The sequence below is a fragment of the Helianthus annuus genome, chromosome 16 (genome assembly GCF_002127325.2).
Source record: "Helianthus annuus cultivar XRQ/B chromosome 16, HanXRQr2.0-SUNRISE, whole genome shotgun sequence".
NCBI lineage: Eukaryota > Viridiplantae > Streptophyta > Magnoliopsida > Asterales > Asteraceae > Helianthus > Helianthus annuus.
Window position 1 is genome coordinate 26,199,030 of NC_035448.2, and position 23,223 is coordinate 26,222,252.

Here is a 23,223-nt window from a genome sequence, read left to right on the forward strand (position 1 = left end):
ATCATAACCTTCTCTTCACAAAAATCTCAACTTTCTTATTTCTTAAGTTCCTTTGTATTAAAAATGACGAACAGATCGGTTGCCTTTTCCGCGTTCGTTCTGATCCTTTTCGTGCTCGCCATCTCAGGTGATAAAATTATTATTTTATCATTTGGTATATATGATTGTATTTAAGTTCTTTTATTGTTTTATATGGTCTAACAATTTACAAAATGCGCAGATATCGCCAGCGTGAGAGGAGAATTATGCGAGAAAGCTAGCAAGACATGGTCAGGTAACTGTGGTAACACGGGACATTGCGATAACCAATGTAAAACATGGGAGGGTGCAGCCCATGGAGCGTGTCATGTGCGTGGAGGGAAACACATGTGCTTTTGCTACTTCAACTGTAAAAAAGCCGAAAAGCTTGCGCAAGACAAGCTTAAAGCCGAAAATCTTGCTAAAGAGAAACTTAATGCCGAAAACCTTGATCGTGATGCCAAGAAAGTGGTTCCAAATGTGGAGCATCCATGAAAGGGTCGGTTTCTTTAAATAGAAAGTCTTAGGAGTACGAATACGAATAAAAATAAAGTTTGCTTCATGTGACATTAAGAACTTTTTAAGAAGTATATGTGTTGTCATTAAAGCAATTACTTGGTAGTGATATGTGTAATAATAAGGTGATGCTTTTATGCTTTCACGCATAATGGTTTTCGACTACGTGTAATAAAATAAGACAGTGTCTTTTTTGTAATTTCAATTGGAAGAAATATGAAAAGAAGTTACTTTGATTATAAATGAACTCCAGAACGTGTGTTACATTTAATGGTAGAATATTATATTTAAAAAGGTGAGTTTAGGGTTTTTCTTCAAATTCGATGCTTATCAAGCTTGAGCCGAAACTATACATGTAAATCTTTAGATAAGGATTCAGAAAATACCAGATCTCCCTCTACACAAGCAAAACTGTGAAAATAAAAAGTTGTTTTTTTTTTAAATTGGTTTAGAATCAACTGAGTTTAGGGCGGTTGTCCTCCATCACCGCATCGGTCAGATTTTTTTTTTCTTTTTTTTTTTTTTTTTTTTTGCACATATTGATTTTGTATACTACTTTTCATTATAAGAGATCCATGGAGGCACAATTCTTCGTCATTTGAGTCAACTTTATTTGATTATGCTAGAAGATAAATAAGTATTTAAGTATGTTGATCAGTTCTGTTTAGACATGATGGAAAACATAAAAAATACCTTTGATTGCATCAGCACAGGCCAGCAGAGAATCCAGATGTGAAACGCAGCAATAAGGTTTGACATGATTGTCATCTTGATCTGTTTCCTTCTTAGGGTGCAATCTAATGATGGTGATGATGAGAACCGATAAAGGGTAATCGGCTATGGAGAGGAGGCGATTTGATGTTATGAGTAATTAGGGTTTTTGAAACTGTCTAACCCTCTAACCTCCACATTATTCTCCTTATATATGCACCCAGGAGGAAACCCTAATTAGTTAATAAGGGTAATTAGGCCCATCAACAATTACCAACTAATTATTTAATAGAATTGTTATATATTTTGATCCATATAATGTAAATGATTAAAATGGCTACTATATTAAATATAAAATAAATATATTTAATCTTACATTCTCCCACTTAGCCGAGTAATCATTTACTATGAGTGTTAGATAAGCCTGATCAGGAGTTAACACTCATTTTAGCCTTAAACAAGTACTATAGCAGAGAAATACAGCCGTTGAATCATTATGCGACTCAGGACCCCCATTAATCATACTATAGCCTTAATTTAAAACCTAATCGTCATGATCAAAATACGTGTAAGCCCTTTGTTTGATTTGTAACTATATTTGTCTATATGCCATTATGCTAGCTTGACATATTCTTAGAGACATACAAAATCAAACTGATGAGGAAAATTAACTAATACTTAGTCATTCATAGTACGATATGCAATTGCGCACGACTATTAATTAATACCCGTCTATGAGCTCTCTTAATAAGACTTATAGGTAATAGCCCTTCAGTTATAGGATCCTTAAGCATATCATGAATGTATTCGATACAAAACTTAGTTTCCTCAATTCGTTCATAAACGAATAATTAATTGCGTATCGAAACTTAATGCAGCACCTCTTGAACTGTTACTGTTCAAGGAGTTATGGTAGCTGACTTTATCACACTAATTCTTCAAAACATTAATTATATGGAGTTAATAAACTTATGAGTCCACTGATAAATTTCCAACAACATTTAGTGACTATATTATGTCGTTATAACTTAGGTTGTTAATATCAGTGCATTATGACTCCTCCATGAAACAGGTTTTGTTTGCTGACATAAAGATATACCCGAAATTACATTTTATAATCTTTGAATATCACAAAGTTAGAGTAATAAACCGGTTTTAATTCTCACTTCTTTAAATTGTAGTCTCTCGTTTCTTTTAAAGATATTGTAATACTCCATTAGATGCTACACATTAATCTAGACATATCTAGTGTGTTGCAATGTGAGTAATACCTAAACGAGTATAGACTTAAACTTACATAAGGCTTCTAATGAAGCGTAAGGAAATAATCTCATTTATCCTATTATCCTCTAAAGGAGAGCAGTATTTTGTTACATATGTAAGGACCCATTTAACGTTAAACTTATAGAACAAAACTATTGTCCCATTGGGTCTATCTCGGTACGTTATGATATCTATTACATAAGAGACATCTCTGAGATCTATTATATCAAAGTTTGTGTTAACAATGCTTTGACTTATGTAACATATGCTTGTCAAATGTCATCTATATAGACAAGTTTATTTTAGTTTCTCCCACTCATCTTGAGGTAGGTACATTAATCCACTTGATTCTTGATGAAAATAATTACGTTAGCTTTTCATCACATTATGATGTTTACATTAACCCATACATGCATATTATTGGCTTACAAATAAAGTGTTCTTTAACCTTGAGTTTGAAACTTTAGGTTGTTATCTAATGAACATGTAAATGTGTCAGCCATTTGTCATGGAAAATTATTTATAATGTTCATCTAATGTAGCTTTAAACCATTATAAGCTACTAGAACAGTGATGATCCTTAAAGAAATCTTTGATAATTTATCTCTTCCTAAGTATAACCTTTGACAATCAATCATGCTTCTTAGTGTCTTATCGCTTATATCAGGATTTGGTTTAGTTATGAATACTCTTAGGTAATTCAATCAAATCCCAAATGTTATACGAACACATAAAATCAGTTTTACTAGAAAACTGTTTTATTCCATTCAGATGATTGATTTACGCTAATGGCTTGATTTTAAGAGATAGGATCATTAAGCATTTCCAAAATCCATTTCAACTTTAGTTAGGGAGGTTATGTAATCATCAAAGTTAGTAGGCTTTTAAACCTAGATGACCTCCTGAGTTGATTATTGGGTTCATTAGAAGTTTCAGTTTTATGGATTAGCTCTTGGTTAGGTTGCTATCATATTCATTCTAAGTTTGTAAATATATATGTAAGGGTTGGTGCAGTATGGTATACAAGAGGTGTAATCGGAGTTAAATTCGGAGTGAAACTTAATGACACTCTTCCCCCCGCCTCTTGTATTCCTTGCAAATCATGATAAGGACTTTGACTGCTCCTACCGAGCTTAGAAATCTTTAGGAACTCAGCATGCGTAGGGTCAATGTGTAACGACCAACAAATTCTAATAGAGAAACAAGTTAATGACGTTAGTCGTTGTAGTTTCTCTTGTTGAGGATTATGTTAGTTTAGGTAAGAAATCTAAGTGCGCCCACAATTAGGCAACAATGAAACTTTTGTAAGAGTAGCATTAGATTTAAGGAGATAAGGTTTAATAGAACAGTGTCGTGATGGAGCGATGTCTTGTACAAGAGGTGTAAATTTAAAATTTTCACTCCCCCACCTCTTGCAACTATTGCAAGTTATTAATAAGACACTTAATGCTCCCACTGATCTTTAATATCTCTAGAATGCTACAAGAGAAGTTTCAATGAGCTACGTGACGTGGGAACCTATCACATATACGTTAGACTTTATTTGATTTCTTTAATGTCCAGATATCATAAGAAACTTTAGGGACATATTTAATAGAAATCTGATTAACTACATATATGAATAGAGTTCTTCTAAGACCGTGGGCCATATGCGACAAAATTTAGATACAAGTTGATAGTCTTTCAAATGATAAATGAATTATGTCTGAATATTCCATTTGGAATAAGTTCCACGAATGTCAATGAATGACTTATGATGGACCCATGCTTATTCCTTAAGCCAAGTCATATTTTAGGGCTTTAACGTCATGATTTAAAATCACTTGAAATGAGATTAGATGAAAAAATCATCCTCATTAACTATGTTATGATTTCTCATGAATTTTGGTTCTAATGGATGAAATTTATAAGTCTCATTCTCCTTTTATCAAATTCTCATTTGCATGATGACAAAAGTTGTGAAAAGTAAGGTATCATCTAGTTTCATCTTAGTAATGTTTCTATCCAGATATTTAGAACAAATAAAATGAGAGTTTACGGTAAGTGTGACTTTATGTTGACTATGCAAACCTCACAATCTTCATATCTTTGCTTAATTATGATACTATATTCTGATTAATCAGAATATATAAGGTATCGAAAAGCGTTATTTGAAGACTGCTTATTATGGCTCTTATAGCCTTAACATTTAATTTTGTCACTAACTCTCGTGTTAGTTATTTGTCGAGTTCTGGTAAGGAAACGTATGGAACTAGAGTCAACTAATCATGTGTTAATTGGAATATTAAAAATTATCAGACTTAATATCATTAGGAAGTTACTATCTAATTAATTTATCCAACTGTTCTTTAGAATAATGGATAGTCTCGTTGCTTATGCCTAGTCTAATGACATAATTATGCAATGAGATTTTCCCTTGAAGAACCTTAACGTTGGGATTAGCACTTGTAATTTGTCTATGGACCTTAGAACAATCCTCTCTTAAGGTTTTAGTGGTTGTAAGGTGAATAACATCTTATTTTCCAGTTTCAAACATTTATTTCTATGTACATATGTTGCTTATCAACACACTCGTTATACTTTGGTATTTTTGAGTGTTATAGTTGATTTATAAGGCATCAAATTTGTACAAGTGAAAATCTTAGTATGTAATGTACTGGAAAAATGTACTTATTTCCATGCGTAAGCCCTTAACTTTATGGGTCATGGTGTTGTACATTATTATGTATTCACATATACCACTTAGCTTTATAGTCAAAAATTTTAAATGAACACATGCATCTTAGGAGTTCTTGTGATTATTTCACAATAATAGATTAGTCTTAGGAAAGACTTAATCTGAAATAACCCTTTTAGTGACAACACTTATTCTTGATTATCATAAGAGACATCATGTTCAATTTATCCTAATCATCATGCTCTACTTTTCTTCAGTAGTGCTTTATTAGAAGAGAGCAATAGGATTATCGTGTCTTAAGAGATAATCAAGGATTTAATTTAAGAGCTAATTCTTATAGAAACTTTAAGCAAAACATATTAGATTTAGGAATTAGAGTGGATGAGATATAGATTTATAGAAGAAAATTATAGTGAGTAAAATTATGGGTACTAAGAATAAGGCAGACGAAACGATCATAAAAATTAATTGAGGATCATTAATATAAGGATCATTGTGTGAAGAGGTTGTGATATGTCTATTACTAACATCAAAATAATAGACTTATTTAAAATTCTACTTAAACGAAGACAAATCAGCTTTGGCCAGAAGTGTAATCATTTAAGCATGTGTGCAAAGTAATCGTGACAAATCAGCTTTGGCCAGAAATGAGACAATCACTTTAGTTATGCACTTGTCAAGCATGCTAAACATAAATGAATTAAATCAACTTTGGCCAGAATTAAGACATTTCACGTTTGTAATGCATACTCAACATAGCTTTTATAATACTTGAACAATAAATAGATGCATCAAATCAGCTTTGGCCAGAAGTGATACATCAGAAGCTCATTCAAGTTAAGCCATTTTGGTTTTGTAAAACAATATTTGATCCTTATTAATTAACTAAGTATTTACAAAAACCAATTATTTAGTAGCAAACCACCTGTTAGCGCTGGGGTTGCAGGGGGGCAGTGTGCCCCCGCACGGGGTTTGGGGCGGAGCCCCGAGCTAAATCTTAGTTCACATTAAACAACCTAAAATAATGAAGTTTCGAGTGAGATCTCGACTCAGTTATGAGATCTCGAGTGAGATCTCGAGTCAAGTCTTGACTCGGCTTGTAACATTATGAGGTCTCGACTCATTAATGGTCTCGAGTCGTAACCTCAGTGTCTCGAGTCGTAATCATGGTCTCGACTGCTGTGAATTATGAGATCTCGACTCCTTATGAGGTCTCGAGTCGCAACCATGGTCTCGAGTTGTGTCTTTATGGTCTCGAGTCGCAACCTTATGGTCTCGGGTTATGACCTTATGGTCTCAAGTCGAGACCTTTGTCTCGAGTTATAAAGATTGAAGCCCTTAGTCGAAACGTCAGTGGTCTCGAGTCGAGACCTTATGATCTCGAGTCGAAATTGTTGTCTCGAGTTATAAACATTTGAGAACACTTATGATTTCGAATCGAGTTCATGTGGTCTCGAATCGAGATCTTGGTCTCGGCTCGTTAAAGGGATCTCGAAACTTCCTGTTACAGCTGTTAGTGATAATAACTAAAATTCGAATTCTAAGGTTTTTGAGATATGGTTTCCTGTTTTAATGATGATCTAATTTTGTCAAAATATTTCGAAAATTTTATCTGATTATCAATTAACAGTTTTCGAATAAACTTAGATGATAAAATTGGATCAAAACAGGAAAAAAACACTCAATAATGCTAATTACATTCCAAAACATAAAGGAATTTTGAATTTTCCTAAGAACATGATGAACCCTAAAAAAAATTAAAACATAAATTCTGGAACCCGAAATCTGTTATTTTAATGATTTCGGAAAGGTGAATTAATAGGTTATAATTTCGGAATATTTATAAGACATCAAAACATAAGATCCGAAATTGTTTATGAAGAAAAACTCGAAACAGGGTTTCGAATTTATGTTTTTCCCGAAACAGTGATTTCGAGATACTTGGTCTCGAAATAGACTTTTAAATTTTATTAAGTTTTCAAAACTCTGTTTTCCAGATTTCAATCCTAGAATAATGGATACGAAAACAGAACTGACTAATCAACATATGCTCTGATACCACATGTTGATCAGTTCTGTTTAGACATGATGGAAAACATGAAAACATACCTTTGATTGCATCAGCACAGGCCAGCAGAGAATCCAGATGTGAAACGCAGCAATAAGGTTTGACATGATTGTCATCTTGATCTGGTTCCTCCTTAGGGTGCAATCTAATGATGGTGATGATGAGAACCGATAAAGGGTAATCGGCTATGGAGAGGAGGCGATTTGATGTTATGAGTAATTAGGGTTTTTGAAACTGTCTAACCCTCTAACCTCCACATTATTCTCCTTATATATGCACCCAGGAGGAAACCCTAATTAGTTAATAAGGGTAATTAGGCCCATCAACAATTACCAACTAATTATTTAATAGGATTGTTATATATTTTGATCCACATAATGTAAATGATTATAATGGCTACTATATTAAATATAAAATAAATATATTTAATCTTACAAAGTACTCCAGATTTAAAGAAAAAATCCACAATAATCTACAGATCCATTAAACATAATCATACTGATTTAGAATAAGGATAATGTTTAAAGTACAATTAATAATACAGATCTTTTTTTAACTAAAGCCATCAAAAGGTTAGACTATATATTGTGGTTCATGTAAAATGTGAAGAATAAAAATAAGTGTGTCACGTAAGCCCGAAGCCTTTCACATTTCACATCCCCAAACCCCAGTTGTGGTGAACCACACCTACAGCTGTAATCGAACCGAACGAACACGAACAAGGCCATGTTCGTGTTCGTTCATTAAGGAAATTAACATGTTCGCGAATTGTTCACAAACGTATACCGAACATAAGTTTATGTTCGTATTCGTTCGTTAAGGAAATTCAGTTGTTCACGAACAGTTCGTGAACACTAGTCTCGAACAAAAACGAACGCAGGTGAATACAAACGAACGTCAATGAATACTTAGCTTAAAGATAAAAAATAAAACATTGTTAACCTTAACCATTGGACATAAATAGTTAAATATAACCATTATATGATTAATCAAGACACAAGAAGTCTACTACAACCACCAACAATGAATCAGGTTTAACTAACTTAGACATAATTATTCAATGTTTAGATTGTCTCGGGGTCGTGTGAAGGGGCTGCCGGTTCTCGGCAATTTTATTTTTGATGATGGAGGATGATGTTTGTTTTTGTTTATTTTGTTTGTCTACTAGATAGTCATTTTTGATGTTTAGTAGACTAGGGTATGTGATGTCATAGGTACTTTGTTGGTTGGCTTTACATATATGGGGCATATCCTATATATGAACTAGTGTGGAACTCTTCCTCACTACTTGTACTTATTTGCGGTTGTTTTATAATAGAATCACCTGGGTAACCCTCTACCCAAAAAAAAAACTAACTTAGACATGATTATTCCAAAAAAATGTCTTAAATGTTCAAATTTTAGCTAACTTAGAAAAAAATACGGCTTCAAGTTTTTAGTATGTTTAGATAAAAGGTTAATTATCTATTATTTTTTTAATATAATCAAACGAACATGAACGAACGTAACCGAACATATTACTGAACGTTCACGAACGCAGTCGAATGAACGAGAACTTTGTTCTTGTTCGTTCGTTAAGCTAACCAAATGAATTTTTTTTTGTTCGTGTTCATTCGTTAAGCTAATCGAACGAACATAAATGAACTTCCAGCCAAACGGTTCAGGAACTGTTCGCTGAACGTTCAGTTCGCTTACAGCCCTAACCAGACCCCGTAGCTTGCTTCCAGAGGTACACAAATTGATATTTATTTTAACAAGACCAGCGGCTAGATATGTCCGGATTCCAACCCCCCCCCCCCCCAAAAAAAAAATGGTCACAATTTAAAAAAGAAACCATCAGTTTGAGATCAGTTCTACCTCCTTGCTTCCGAAATGACCCTTACCGCTTTTTATAAAATTTAGTACTAGCCGTTGGTGCTTTTCTTGACCGTTTTTTGTTATATAATCCCCGCCCCGGTTAGTATAAAAAGGTTTTTGATGTTTTTTGTTGATCACAACACTCGAAAACGCAAAAAACCCGCTCTCGTACGCACTCACTTTTGAATCTTTTTGCACATTTGATTACTGGTTATGGCTTTACAAAGTTCAGAAACCATATGCATTTGTTGGTGTCGGTTCTTCAAATGAGCCAACCATTGTTAGCGTTTTGGAAATGATTCGGAATCCGGATATTTTCTGGCAAAAACATGTGTAACACCCCCAAAATTAATCATAGTATTGGATTTTTGTAACTAATTTTTTTGTTGATTACTAAAGAAGGTTGGGTAAATTACTTTTTGAGTCCCTGTGTTTTAGAGGTTTTAACCACTTGAGTCCAAAATCAAAATGTTTAAAGCCCTGAGTCCCTATAGCCACTTTTCTTAACCATTTGAGTCCAAATTTCTAACACTGTTAGAATTATTTTTTTAAATTTGTTAAATGACCAAATTACCCCTACCTACTATCTCTTTGTCCTCCTTATCTTTCTCTCTCTATCATATCAGACGATCCCTACTGCTGCAAATTATACCATTGTTACAACTGCCTCCACCATCGTACCACTATCCCCACCGCACCGCACCGCACCACCACCACCATCCGCACCATCATCACCACCACCATCCCCACTATGAGCACCACTATCCCCACCGCAGACACACAACCACCACCGCATATCCACCAAATGAAACCAAAAATCACAAATTCACATCAAATCGCACGTATCTAAGGGGGGAGAAATTTAGATTTTGACTTTTCCTTGGTAACATCTTCCAAAGTAAAAAGCTGATATGTGTTGGGTTCGTGATTCTCAATTTTTTCTTCAGCTTCAGATCAATCTTGAAGAATCATGAACCTAAACCCTTTTCTTATCTTCAAAATCTCTCCCCAAAACCCTAATTTGTAATTTCCTTAAAACTTCTTCATTCGACTGTAACTTACTTGGGAGATTCTAAAGGAGGATCATCGGTTGTAATCGTAAGAACACATTACTATTGATTGCCTTTACTAATTTCTTATGTTGTATTTTCTTCTCTAATAGTCATCACTGTTGTAATATGGTGACAGACAATGTTATTTTCATTTTATTCCTAAACAGGAATCTATATTTAATTATAATTTGTTGGGGGTTAATCCCTTCCTCTCGAGGATCGCTGGCTGGATCACCGGTGGGTTGATCTCCTGCACAAGGAAACAAACCGTGACTCGTAACAAGGAGGATGGGGTGGGGGGTGCAGGTGTGTCAGACATGTCGGCCGGGGAGACGACGCCACGTCAGTCTGTCGCTTACGTAGACCTGACAGGTGACTGCCATTGGTTCCACTTGCACTGTGGTGTCAGTCCCACTTGTTGAGCGTATAGGATGCGGTGCTGGCCGCATCGCTGCCTGCGGTAACATCTGATGTTATCGCGTCTCTTGCTTGTGATCAAGAAATACGCGAGATGCGGTGCTGGTCGCATCGTCGCCTGTGGTGACTGTTGCTGTTATCCAGCTTCCTTGTATTGAGAGAAGTGTTCACTGGACGCGGTGCGAGGCCGCATCGCTGTGAATACTTCCGTTTTCATACATCAGATGTGATGCTATGTCGCATCACTCTACCGTTCTCATGTTCCAGGTAAGTCCTCCTTCATCACTAGATAGATTGGATTCAACCCTTGTGTCGACGCGTTCTCGCATGGGCACAAGTTGTTGGCTGGTGGGGGTTTTGATAAGGGTAATGGTCACTCGCGGTCGATGCTGACGCGAGATCTGGGACCATACCCCTTCAAGTCCCCCCAGTCTAGTGTTGCTGCCACATGCAAGTTGTATGTGGGAGGAGTACTGGACTATGGTGTTTAGAAGGTAGTTTGGAGTCTGGAGAAGATCCTAGACCATGTGGATGGTCTTCTCTGTTTGTAAATCAAGCTGGAGTTCTGGAAGGGTCATTTGACGCCTCTTTCGTACCGGTGAAAATGTTTCGTCTGATGCGAAATTCTCAGCCTTTGGCTGGTTGCCACCTGTTGGTGTGCCGAACCAACTGTGGGAATTAGTTGGAGGAAGTGTACAAACTTCGAACCAATCTCTGAGATGGTGGTTGAAGGTGTGCACAAACTTCGAACCAACCTTTGAAGTGGTGAATGAAGAAGAGAGCATGCTGCTCCCATGATTGGATATCTAATGATGATTCCTTTCGTGGGGTGTTCATGTTCTTCCCATTAGCTCTCAAGTAACCGCACGTCCTTTGCGGTTACCTCGTTGCTTGACATTGTTGGCCACGGTTGTGGGAACAACGTTGGGTACTTGCGTCATTGTTGGCCATGTTTGGTCGAACAATGTGATTCTGGATAACGGTCAAATAAACATGATCATAGGCGTGGTAATGCCTACCATTGTTTATTTTATCCAACTTACAAGTAGGGTAACAAAGTCATAAGCAGACTTGTTACCGTTTGTTCGATCGCTTGTTGTTCGACAAGGGCTCGTATGATCATTGGGGATCTTGTCCGCATCTCTTCTTTAGGCACCTTCCTTCACGCTCCAATACCAAGGAGTTTTTCCTTGAAGTAGTTTCGTTCCTCAATGTGGAGTTAGTTGTGGCTCTTCCGTAACAACCATTTGCGGAAGCTATGGTTATGTCCGCAGCGACTCATGAGTGTCTGCGGTTTTGCATTCCCATATTCGCTCGAAACGGGTGTGTTGCTCGGATGTGGCTCTTGAAGGTTCAGGAGTCGGGGTTGCTGATGTGCGTACGCGTACATTCCCTTCCTTCTTCTTGTTAAAGAAGGGGTGCATGCACCCTCTGTGGTTGTGAACCGGACAGGAGGGATTTGAAGCTTGAAGAGAATGAAGGCAATGCGGTTTACCTGTTTCTGAGATGCGGTTCAGTCCAAAGAACAACGCTAGTTCTGAGTATCTGACACACCTGAACAGGCTCGTGTGTGTCATTTCCGCATATTCCACGTGTGCTCGTGGGTAGTGCGGACAGGTATTATACCCCCTTACAGTGTGGAGATATATATTTTTGCCTATTTTTAGGGGTATGTAAAAAAACGACATGCGGTATGGGTTATGGTGCGGTATACCAGAGAAACCGCATGCCGCTTGTAATTGGATAAGGTAGTCGCTTTTTGTGGCATACGTGGCTGATCTCACGTGTGAGTTGGTGGAAGTTGGTGAGATCTTTCTGGCATGTGCTGAAATGAAAGGACGTTTGCACTGCCCGAGGCATTAAATGCACTGTAGCAAAGAGTGTAAACGTCTCCTATGTTAGGCGCGTGGGCGGCCATGCGCGCGTGATAACCGTCAGCGGAAACGGCGCTTGACACGTGGTGTCGCGCAATTCGTTCTTTTTGAACGTGATGATTCGTTTTCTCCCTCCTCATTAATTGCGATGGGTATATAAGGGGAAACCGTTCGTGGTTTCCCCTCACTTGCTCGAAATTTCAAAAAAATTGCCGGTGAGGGAAACTTTTTCTTTGTCTTCTCCGACGATCTTTCTTGAACTTCCGGCGAGGTTTTCTGAGTTTGTAGTGTTTATCTTTTATTTTCTTGATGGCCGAACCATCAATCCACACAATGTGGAGGGTGAAAACCCTGAACAACCGGTAGTGGATACTGATGAAGATGACGAGGACGACGTGGATGTTGCCGGTGGTGGCTTACCGGTGTTAAAGTGGTCGAAGGGTGGTTTCAAAACCCTGCTAACCACCGTTCAGATGGCCGACGAGTGGGATGCTACTTACCCACAAGAGGGGGATACCGGCGCCAATGCTCCGGCCGGTTATATTACTTTGTGGGCTGATTTTTTCAACGACGGCAACCTTAGGTTGCCGGTGACGGTGTTCGTTGCGGAGGTATTGGAGTACTATCATCTCCATATCTCCCAACTTAGTCCCTTTGGAATGTTCCGAATCAGGAACTTTGAATATACTTTCCGTGCCCATGGCTTGCCCATTACTGTTGAAAATTTCCGGCGATTCTACCAGTTGACGGTGAACACTTGTTTTTTCTCTTTTACTCAACGGCATGGGAGCTTGAAGTTGATGACGCCTCCTAAGGGTGTGACAGGCTGGAAGAAGAAATTCTTCTATTTTAAAGCTTGTGCGGTCTATGCCAGCATGTCTTTCAGGAATGTCAACGTTGGAGTTTCTGATGAAGATATTCCTGTTGCCACCGCAAAGACTGTGGATTGGTTCTCTAGGCTGCGGCCTATTGAACTCAAGAAGTTGGATAACAGTCAGCTGTGGGTGTTGCGGATGATGCTCACTAGGCCAGATAGGAAGCCAAGGCCCGTTTTGCGGGAAAAGAGTGGTGGTAAGTTTGTTACTCTTTGTTGTTTTCCTTACTTCCTAGTCCTTGTAGTAACATGCATGCATGTGTTGTATCAGTAGATGCGGTTGGCTTGTGGAGAATGTTCGAGCCTGATTTCGAGGGCCGGGTTGAGCTTATTGCGGTTGAGTTGAAGGAAGGCTTCAACCTAGAAATACTTAACAACTTCCGCGTACCGACGCGCGCAATGTTGAATGCCCCTGTGCCGGGAGACGCAAGAGGTATTTCGTAAGTGGCATCTATTTTTCCAGTGTATCTTGTTAACTGGTTTTCTTGACTGTTTCAATGCAGCTATCCTTGCGGATTTGGGGAAGTTTGAGAAGCGCATCCCCAAAAAGCATGCGGAGAAGAAACCGGTGAAGAAAACCGCGCGGGGTCGTGGCAAGGGGAGGGCTGAAGGCTCAGTTGCCCCTTCTTCAGTGTCTGAAGCCGCAGGTACCTATCGATCTTGTTATCGCGGATATACCGATTACGTGGTAGCATGGTTGTAAAAGTCCCGACTAGGCTCCGAGTACTCCCCGAGTACTCGCTACAAGGTAGGTTGCCGAGGCACGAGTACTCTTCTCCCAGGCCAATTACTCCCCGAGTACTCCCGAATACTCCCGAGTACCTCCCGAGTACTCCCGAATCCGACTAGGGAGCGCCTAGCGACTTTTGCAACCATGCGTGGTAGTATCTGACACCCTTGAGGGTTTGGGTGTTATAGGTAGTGGTGCGGCTGCGGGTGGAACTGCTGCGGGTACCCCCGTTGTTGGTGAGAAAAGAGGACCAGAGCAGAAGGCTGCTGGTGGTGGTGAACCAAAGCGTCGGAAACTGCAGTCCAAAAGGGCGGCTCCGGCGCAAAAGAAACCTGCGGTTGCTGCTGGTAAGTATATCTTTTTTCATTGTTTTGTATGTATAATGTGTTGGATTAACAATTGTTGCTCTCTGTGTTGCAGAATCCCAAGATGCAGGGGTTTCTTTTTTTGAGAAATGTGGATCTTGTACCACTCCAAAACCTCAACAACAAAAACAGTCAAAGGTAACCGGAGATTACAGTCACCAAAAAAGTCTGCCCACATGGTAACATAACCGGCCGGAGCATCGGCACCGGTGTCACCCTCCGATGGATAAAAGGCCCCATATTCTGGGGGCATTTGGACGTCAAGAATCAGATGATCAAAGGACTTCTTGGTCCATTTTAGCACCGGTAAACCACCACCGGCGGTTCCCCCCCCCCCCCCTCTTCCTCTGCCACCACCGGCGATGAAGGCTCCGGGTTTTCACCTTCCACATTATGCGGACTTGATGGTTCAGCCATCAGAAATGTCGAAGAAACAAAAGAAAGTGAGTGGAAAAACTAAACTCAACCTCACCGGAAGTTCAAGAAGTACCGTCGGAGAAAACAAAGAAATATTCTCTCACCGGCAAATTTTTGAAATTTCGAACAAGTGAGGGGAAACCACGAACGGTTTCCCCTTATATACCCATCGCAATTAATGAGGAGGGAGAAAACGAATCATCACGTTCAAAAAGAACGAATTGCGCGACACCACGTGTTAAGCGCCGTTTCCGCTGACGGTTATCACGCGCGCGTGGCCGCCCACGCGCCTGACATAGGAGACGTTTACACTCTTTGCTACAGTGCATTTAATGCCTCGGGCAGTGCAAACGTCCTTTCATTTCAGCACATGCCAGAAAGATCTCACCAACTTCCACCAACTCACACGTGAGATCAGCCACGTATGCAACAAAAAGCGACTACCTTATCCAATTACAAGCGGCATGCGGTTTCTCTGGTATACCGCACCATAACCCATACCGCATGTCGTTTTTTTACATACCCCTAAAAATAGGCAAAAATATATATCTCCACACTGTAAGGGGGTATAATACCTGTCCGCACTACCCACGAGCACACGTGGAATATGCGGAAATGACACACACGAGCCCGTTCAGGTGTGTCAGATACTCAGAACCAGCGTTGTTCTTTGGACTGAACCGCATCTCAGAAACAGGTAAACCGCATTGCCTTCATTCTCTTCAAGCTTCAAATCCCTCCTGTCCGGTTCACAACCACAGAGGGTGCAAGCACCCCTTCTTTAACAAGAAGAAGGAAGGGAATGTACGCGTGCGCACATCAGCAACCCCGACTCCTGAACCTTCAAGAGCCACATCCGAGCAACACACCCGTTTCGAGCGAATATGGGAATGCAAAACCGCAGACACTCATGAGTCGCTGCGGACATAACCATAGCTTCCGCAAATGGTTGTTACGGAAGAGCCACAACTAACTCCACATTGAGGAACGAAACTACTTCAAGGAAAAACTCCTCGGTACTGGAGCGTGAAGGAAGGTGCCTAAGGAAGAGATGCGGACAAGATCCCCAATGATCATACGAGCCCTTGTCGAACAACAAGCGATCGAACAAACGGTAACAAGTCTGCTTATGACTTTGTTACCCTACTTGTAAGTTGGATACAATAAACAATGGTAGGCATTACCATGCCTATGATCATGTTTATTTGACCGTTATCCAGAATCACATTGTTCGACCAAACATGGCCAACAATGACGCAAGTACCCAACGTTGTTCCCACAACCGTGGCCAACAATGTCAAGCAACGAGGTAACCGCAAAGGACGTGCGGTTACTTGAGAGCTAATGGGAAGAACATGAACACCCCACGAAAGGAATCATCATTAGATATCCAATCATGGGAGCAGCATGCTCTCTTCTTCATTCACCACTTCAAAGGTTGGTTCGAAGTTTGTGCACACCTTCAACCACCATCTCAGAGATTGGTTCGAATTTTGTACACTTCCTCCAACTAATTCCCACAGTTGGTTCGGCACACCAACAGGTGGCAACCAGCCAAAGGCTGAGAATTTCGCATCAGACGAAACATTTTCACCGGTACGGAAGAGGCGTCAAATGACCCTTCCAGAACTCCAGCTTGATTTACAAACAGAGAAGACCATCCACATGGTCCAGGATCTTCTCCAGACTTCAAACTACCTTCTAAACACCATAGTCGAGTACTCCTCCCACATACAACTTGCATGTGGCAGCAACACTAGACTGGGGGGACTTGAAGGGGTATGGTCCCAAATCTCGCGTCAGCATCGACCGCGAGTGACCATTACCCTTATCAAAACCCCCACCAGCCAACAACTTGTGCCCATGCGAGAACGCGTCGACACAAGGGTTGAATCCAATCTATCTAGTGATGAAGGAGGACTTACCTGGAACATGAGAACGGTAGAGTGATGCGACATAGCATCACATCTGATGTATGAAAACGGAAGTATTCACAGCTATGCGGCCTCACACCGCGTCCAGTGAACACTTCTATCAATACAAGGAAACTGGATAACAGCAACAGTCACCACAGGCGACGATGCGGCCAGCACCGCATCTCGCGTATTTCTTGATCACAAGCAAGAGACGCGATAACATCAGATGTTACCGCAGGCAGCGATGCGGCCAGCACCACATCCTATACGCTCAACAAGTGGGACTGACACCACAGTGCAAGTGGAACCAATGGCAGTCACCTGTCAGGTCTACGTAAGCGACAGACTGACGTGGCGTCGTCTCCCCGGCCGACATTTCTGACACACCTGCAAAGGTGCAGCATGCCGTCAGTCTATCCATCCACCTCCTCCTTCACTCCTCGGCTATAAATACCAACCCCAAACCAGGTTTGAGGTATCTCTTCACAACTCTCTCACTACTACTACTATCTTACTTTGCTTCCCAAGCAAACTACTGATTCTCACGCAGGAGAGTGGTAACAAGGAGCACCCCCCACGCCATCCTCCTTGTTACGAGTCACGGTTTGTTTCCTTGTGCAGGAGATCAACCCACCGGTGATCCAGCCAGCGATCCTCGAGAGGAAGGGATTAACCCTTCTTGACGAGACCAGTGAGTTAACCCTGCCCGGTTAACCATTGTTTCATCATTGGCGCCCACCGCTACTCTTAGCACTTTTCAAACCATCCTTTTCCCTCTCTCACGATCATGACTGATCACCAAAACAACACTGGGGATAACCAAAATCCCACAAATCTAAGTCCGGTAGGGGTCAATCCCTCAACATCGCAACCCGGACACATCGGCACGTCCACACAAAGGGGTCCCTCCCTTACGTTTGGACATAACTTATCACAGTACGCATCTGTGATCCCACCAGGCATGGACGTTCACGCCTGGTACAACCAGCAGGCAGCCTTGCTGACAGCAACATACAACCGCGCTTGTGCGGAAGCGCAGATACAAGCTGGGCCTACCCCAGCACCGCACACCCCCGCCGATCGTATTTTACAATACGCAGGCAGGGCACATTCACGTCCTGCTTCTAGAAGCCGACGTGAAGACCGCGGATCATCTTACTGTTCGGTCCACACGATCAACGAGGATGATTCCGCATACGGATCCCACACCAGGGGACCAGTGCATACCCGCCTAGGTCCCTACGTTGAGGACAGGCAACGATCCGCATCCCGACATGGCTCTGGAATTCAGAGCCGGTTGGGCCCACAGCCATACACCGAAGGGTATGGTCGTACCGACCCGGACGACCGTACATATTGTGGGGATTCGCATGACACCTGCAGCAGACCGGGAGGACGCAACTATGTTCCTCCCACTCACCCCCGCAGTACATACCTTAGGGCTGCAAAGCACCCTGAGAATAAACCCTACAGACCAAAGGCTGCGGCCGAAAACTCCAAATTCGCTCCGCGGATTGCCCGTGCACATGTCACTACAACAAAATTCCCATTCAACGTTGGGAAATACAGTGGTTCATCCGACCCGGACGACCACATGAACATTTTCATAGGCGCAGGGTGCAATGGCCAGTGGGACGAACCCACTTGGTGCAATTTTTTCCCCCAGACCCTTACGGGTCTGGCTAGGGCTTGGTTCGATTCTTTGCCAGTGGGATCACTGGCCTTATTCGAGGACTTTCATGCAAAGTTCCTCGCTCATTTCAGCGAGCAACGACGTCACGCGTGTGACTCATTAGACGTCATGAATATCTGGCGCAGAGACAACGAATCCCTAGAAGCATTCGTTGTCCGATACAATAAAGAGTGCCTAGAAATAGGCGACGTGGCAGATCAAATGGCACGGAACCATTTCATCAGGGCCGTGAAGGATAAGCAGATGGTTATGACCATCTCCGGCAAAGAAGGCTTGCCTAAAAAATGGGAAGATGTCATGGCCGCAGTCAAGACATATGCCCAGACACAGCGGTCCCTCGAACCGTATATGGCAAAGATGGAGCACCAGGCCGAAACTTCCAACCAAGGGTCCAAGCGTAACAATAAACGCAACCGGGACGTAGGGAATAGCGATATTTCCAAACCGTATGTCCCGCGGACCAACCCGTTTGACTCGAGGAAACGCAGTCCTCAACGGGACAACCGGGCACCAAAGAAAGATTCTCGGGACCGCAACTGGACCGAGATCACCATGTCGCCAAGCGAGGTCCTTCTTGCAGAACCGCAATTCTTGCGACCGGCCCAACCAATGAAGTCCAAGAAAAATCAGGACCTCACACTCTACTGTGAGTATCACAAGGACTCGGGCAACACCACCAACAACTGCATCAGTCTCCGGCTGGAGATTGAGCGGGCCTTAAAAGTGGGGAAACTGCAACACCTTTTGCCAGGTGGGCAAAAACCCACCAAGCGCATCACCCCTCATGGCGAAGGTACCTCCTCCGGAAAGAGAACCATGTACGTGGCTTCCACTCACATGATCAACGGAGGCAAAGGTAGGCCGCGCAAAGCAGCGAGAAGGCCGGACAATGATTGGAAAGACGAGCAAGTCGTCTTTCCAAAAGTCCGAGGCGGACCACGCGATAGGCGCGCCGTCGTTATTTCAGGCCAACTGGCACATTACTGCACCGAGCATCTATTCATCGACCCGGGCAGTACTTCTGATATAATCTACGAACAATGCTTCAACCAGTTCGACAAGGAGGACAAAGATCGGTTGCAAGCAGTAGATTACCCATTGGCCGGGTTCGCAGGGGAAACTGTCTTTCCCCTAGGCCAGATCACTTTTCCTGTGCGCCTTACCAGCGGAAGGCACACACGAACAGAAGAGGTAAACTTCATGGTTTTACCTCACACCTCCAGATATGACGTACTCCTTGGGAGAGAATCCCAAGGAGATTTCAATATGATTACATCCGTCCCCCACTATGCGGTCGGTTTCCCAACCGAATCAGGGGTCGCGATAATCTATGCCCGCAGGGACGTCATGATGTCGGACGAAGTACGTCCGACCAAGGTCGCAAGGCCCACTCCCAACGACCAACCAGAAAAATGGGTTCTCAACGCGAGATACCCAGAATAAAAGGTTACATTGGGCCACGCCTTGTCCCCGACCACAAAAGCGCACCTGAAGCAGCTTCTCTTCGGGAACCAAGACATTTTCGCATGGACACCCGCAGACATGACGGGGGTCCCGCGTTATATTGCGCAACATCACTTGAATACCGTACCAGGTATCAAGCCGGTGATCCAAGGCCAACGCCACCTTGGATCCGCTAAAAACCAGGCGATGCAAGAGCAGGTCGAAGAACTGCTCTCCGCAGGCATCCTGCGGGAAGTTAAATACCAGACTTGGTTATCCAACCCAGTCATGGTAGAAAAACCGTCCGGGGGCTGGCGCATGTGCGTCGATTACAAAGACCTTAACAAAGCCTGCCCCAAGGATTGTTACGTGCTTCCAGAAATCGACGAAAAAGTCGACAATCTCGCACCATTCAGATGGAAGTGCTTCCTCGATTGCTACAAAGGGTACCATCAGGAACAAATGGGAGTCAAGGATGAAGACAAAACGGCATTCCGCACTCCCACCGGGAATTACTGTTATACAAAGATGGATTCAAGGTAAACCCGGAGAAAGTTCAGGCGATCGAGCACATGCCATCGCCTTCATCGATGAAAGAGATGCAACGACTAGCCGGCAGGCTAGCAGCACTCAACAGATTCTTAGCTAACCATGCAGCTAAGTCTTATCCTTTCATCAAGACCCTGCGGAACTGTTTAAAGAAAGAACAATTCCAGTGGACCGCAGAGGCTGAAAACGCTTTCTGGGAAATGAAGGAGTGTTTGATACAACTCCCAACTTTAACCGCACCACGCAAGGATGAGCCACTCATATTATACCTATCCGCGGCGGACAACGCGGTGGGTGCGGTATTGATAGTGGAGCGGGAGGGAGTTCAAACACCCATCTATTACATCAGCAAGATGCTCAACGACCCAGAGACGAGGTACTCAATCATGGAGAAGTTGGTGCTAGCATTGGTGCATGCTTCAAGACGGTTGCGACGCTACTTCGCAAATCACGTCATCACAGTGCTAACCAATTACAGGATCGGCCCGATCCTATCCAAACCTGACATCTCTGGGAGACTAGCAAAATGGGCAATCGAGCTGGGCGCACACACGCTACACTACAAACTGCGCCCCGCGATTAAAGGCCATGTCTTAGCTGATTTCGCCGCCGAAGTACCGGTGAATCGCATCCAAGAATTCGAAGAAGCACAAAATCCTTCACCAACGCCATCTTCCTCAGAAACATGGGCACTATTTACCGATGGTGCCTCTAACGAGGAAGGTTCGGGCGCAGGTCTGCGACTCGTCAGCCCTGACGGCCAAGAGCTTACATATGCAATCCGCCTCGATTTCAAAAGCACAAACAACGAGGCAGAATATGAGGCCCTGTTAGCGGGACTACGTTTAGCAGTCAAACTCGGCGTGCAACACCTCGAAGCACACGTCGACTCTTTGTTGGTTGCAGGACAAATACGCGGCGACTATGCCGCAAAAGGGGACATCATGATCCTCTACCTCGACCAAGCCCTGCAACTAACATCCAAATTCGCTTCGTTCAATATCCGACATATTAATCGAAGTGAAAACAAGTCCGCGGATGCACTATCAAAACTCGCATCCACCAGCTTCCAGCACTTGGCAAAGGAGATACGCATCGAAATTCTGCAAAATCCTTCGGTACCCCTGCGCCAAGTCAACGTCATTCAATACGGTACAACATCATGGATGACACCTATTATCGCATATCTGCAATCAGGTGTGACTCCCGAAAGCAAATCAGAGGCACGCAAGTTACAACACAAAGCGTGCCACTATCAAATGGGAGACGGTATCTTATACCGAAAATCATACCTAGGGCCACTCCTGCGATGCGTCAACCCACAGGATGCCACATACCACATCCGAGAGATACACGAGGGCATATGTCGCATACATGCCGGACCACGCATGGTAGTGGCCAAAATCATGAATGCCGGGTATTACTGGCCCGGCATGCATCTGGACGCCGTCAAAGAGTTGCGCAAATGCATCGACTGTCAACATCATGCTCCAAAAACATTGCGGCCAAAGAACAACTTAGTCCCCGTCACAACCGCATGGCCCTTTCAGAAATGGGCAATTGACGTTGTGGGACCTTTCCCTGACGCTCTGGGTGCGGTCAAATTTATCATAGTAGCGGTTGATTACTTCACAAAATGGGTAGAAGCAAAACCGCTCGCCTCAACCACTGCTATGATAACAAGAAAATTCATTTGGGAACACATCATCTGCCGTTTCGGTTTACCAATGTGCATTGTCACCGATAACGGCACCAACTTCGCTGCCGACGAATTCCAAAAATGGCTATAAGAATTACATATTGAGCACATATTCTCATCAGTAGCACACCCGCAAGGGAATGGCCAAGTCGAGAGTATCAATAAAAGTCTAGTCGAAGGCATCAAGGCACGGTTGGGAACGGCCAGGCGTGGCTGGGTCGATGAACTCCCAAGTATCTTATGGGCTCACCGTACAAGCCCAAAAACAAGCAATGGGGAAACACCCTTCAGCCTAGTCTACGGTTCAGAAGCGGTGATCCCCGCAGAAGTAGGTCTCCCCTCTCCTAGAATGTTGGCTATTGAAAAACTAGACAACATCACAGAACGCAGGATCGATTTGGACCTCTTGGAAGAAAGGCGCGAAAACGCTGCCATCAACGAGGCCAAATATAAATCCAAACTTGAAAAGTACTACAACACGCGCGTCCGCGTTTGTACTTTCAATCCAGGAGACTACGTCCTACGCGACAATGAAGCATCTAATGCTGAGCGCCCAGGCAAACTTGCCCCCAAGTGGGAAGGACCCTACCTCATCAAAGAGGTCTTAGGGAAAGGCGCATACAAATTACAAACGTTAGAAGGCGAACCTATCGCACGAACATGGAATGCACAACAGCTTCGACGCTGTTATATGTAAGCCATGTTCTTACATTTTCTATGTAACCTATCGGGCCGCAGGCCATTGGCAAATAAATAAAAATTATTGTTTGTTACTACTATTACAAATGCGTGTTTCCACTTTGCGGTATCCCAAAAACAGATTGGCAAAATCTTCATTCGTGATACCCATACAAAGTGGTAACCACACACAAATATTGTAATAGGCCAGCAAAAGGCAAAAAGACTAAAGTGTTTATCCGGCCGGATAGACAAGTTTTTGTTAACCTAACACAATTCCTGAGCCCAAAAAGGCAAACAATGGAATTGACGCATACTCATACCGCAACAATATGGAGTACACTCGACCCCATTCACAATGGGTAGAGATCCGCATACATACGTTCAAACATGCAAGAATTAAAAA

General features: G+C 42.6%; 1 protein-coding gene across 1 annotated transcript; it reads left to right on the plus strand.

Moving 5' to 3' along the window:
* On the plus strand, positions 1-777 carry LOC110916083 (anther-specific protein SF18-like). The gene is made up of 2 exons (XM_022160835.2): positions 1-127; positions 221-777. Exons 1-2 carry the CDS (start codon positions 64-66, stop codon positions 511-513), a joined length of 357 nt encoding a protein of 118 aa, XP_022016527.1. The 5' UTR covers positions 1-63; the 3' UTR covers positions 514-777.
* Positions 778-23,223: the final 22,446 nt, after the last annotated feature.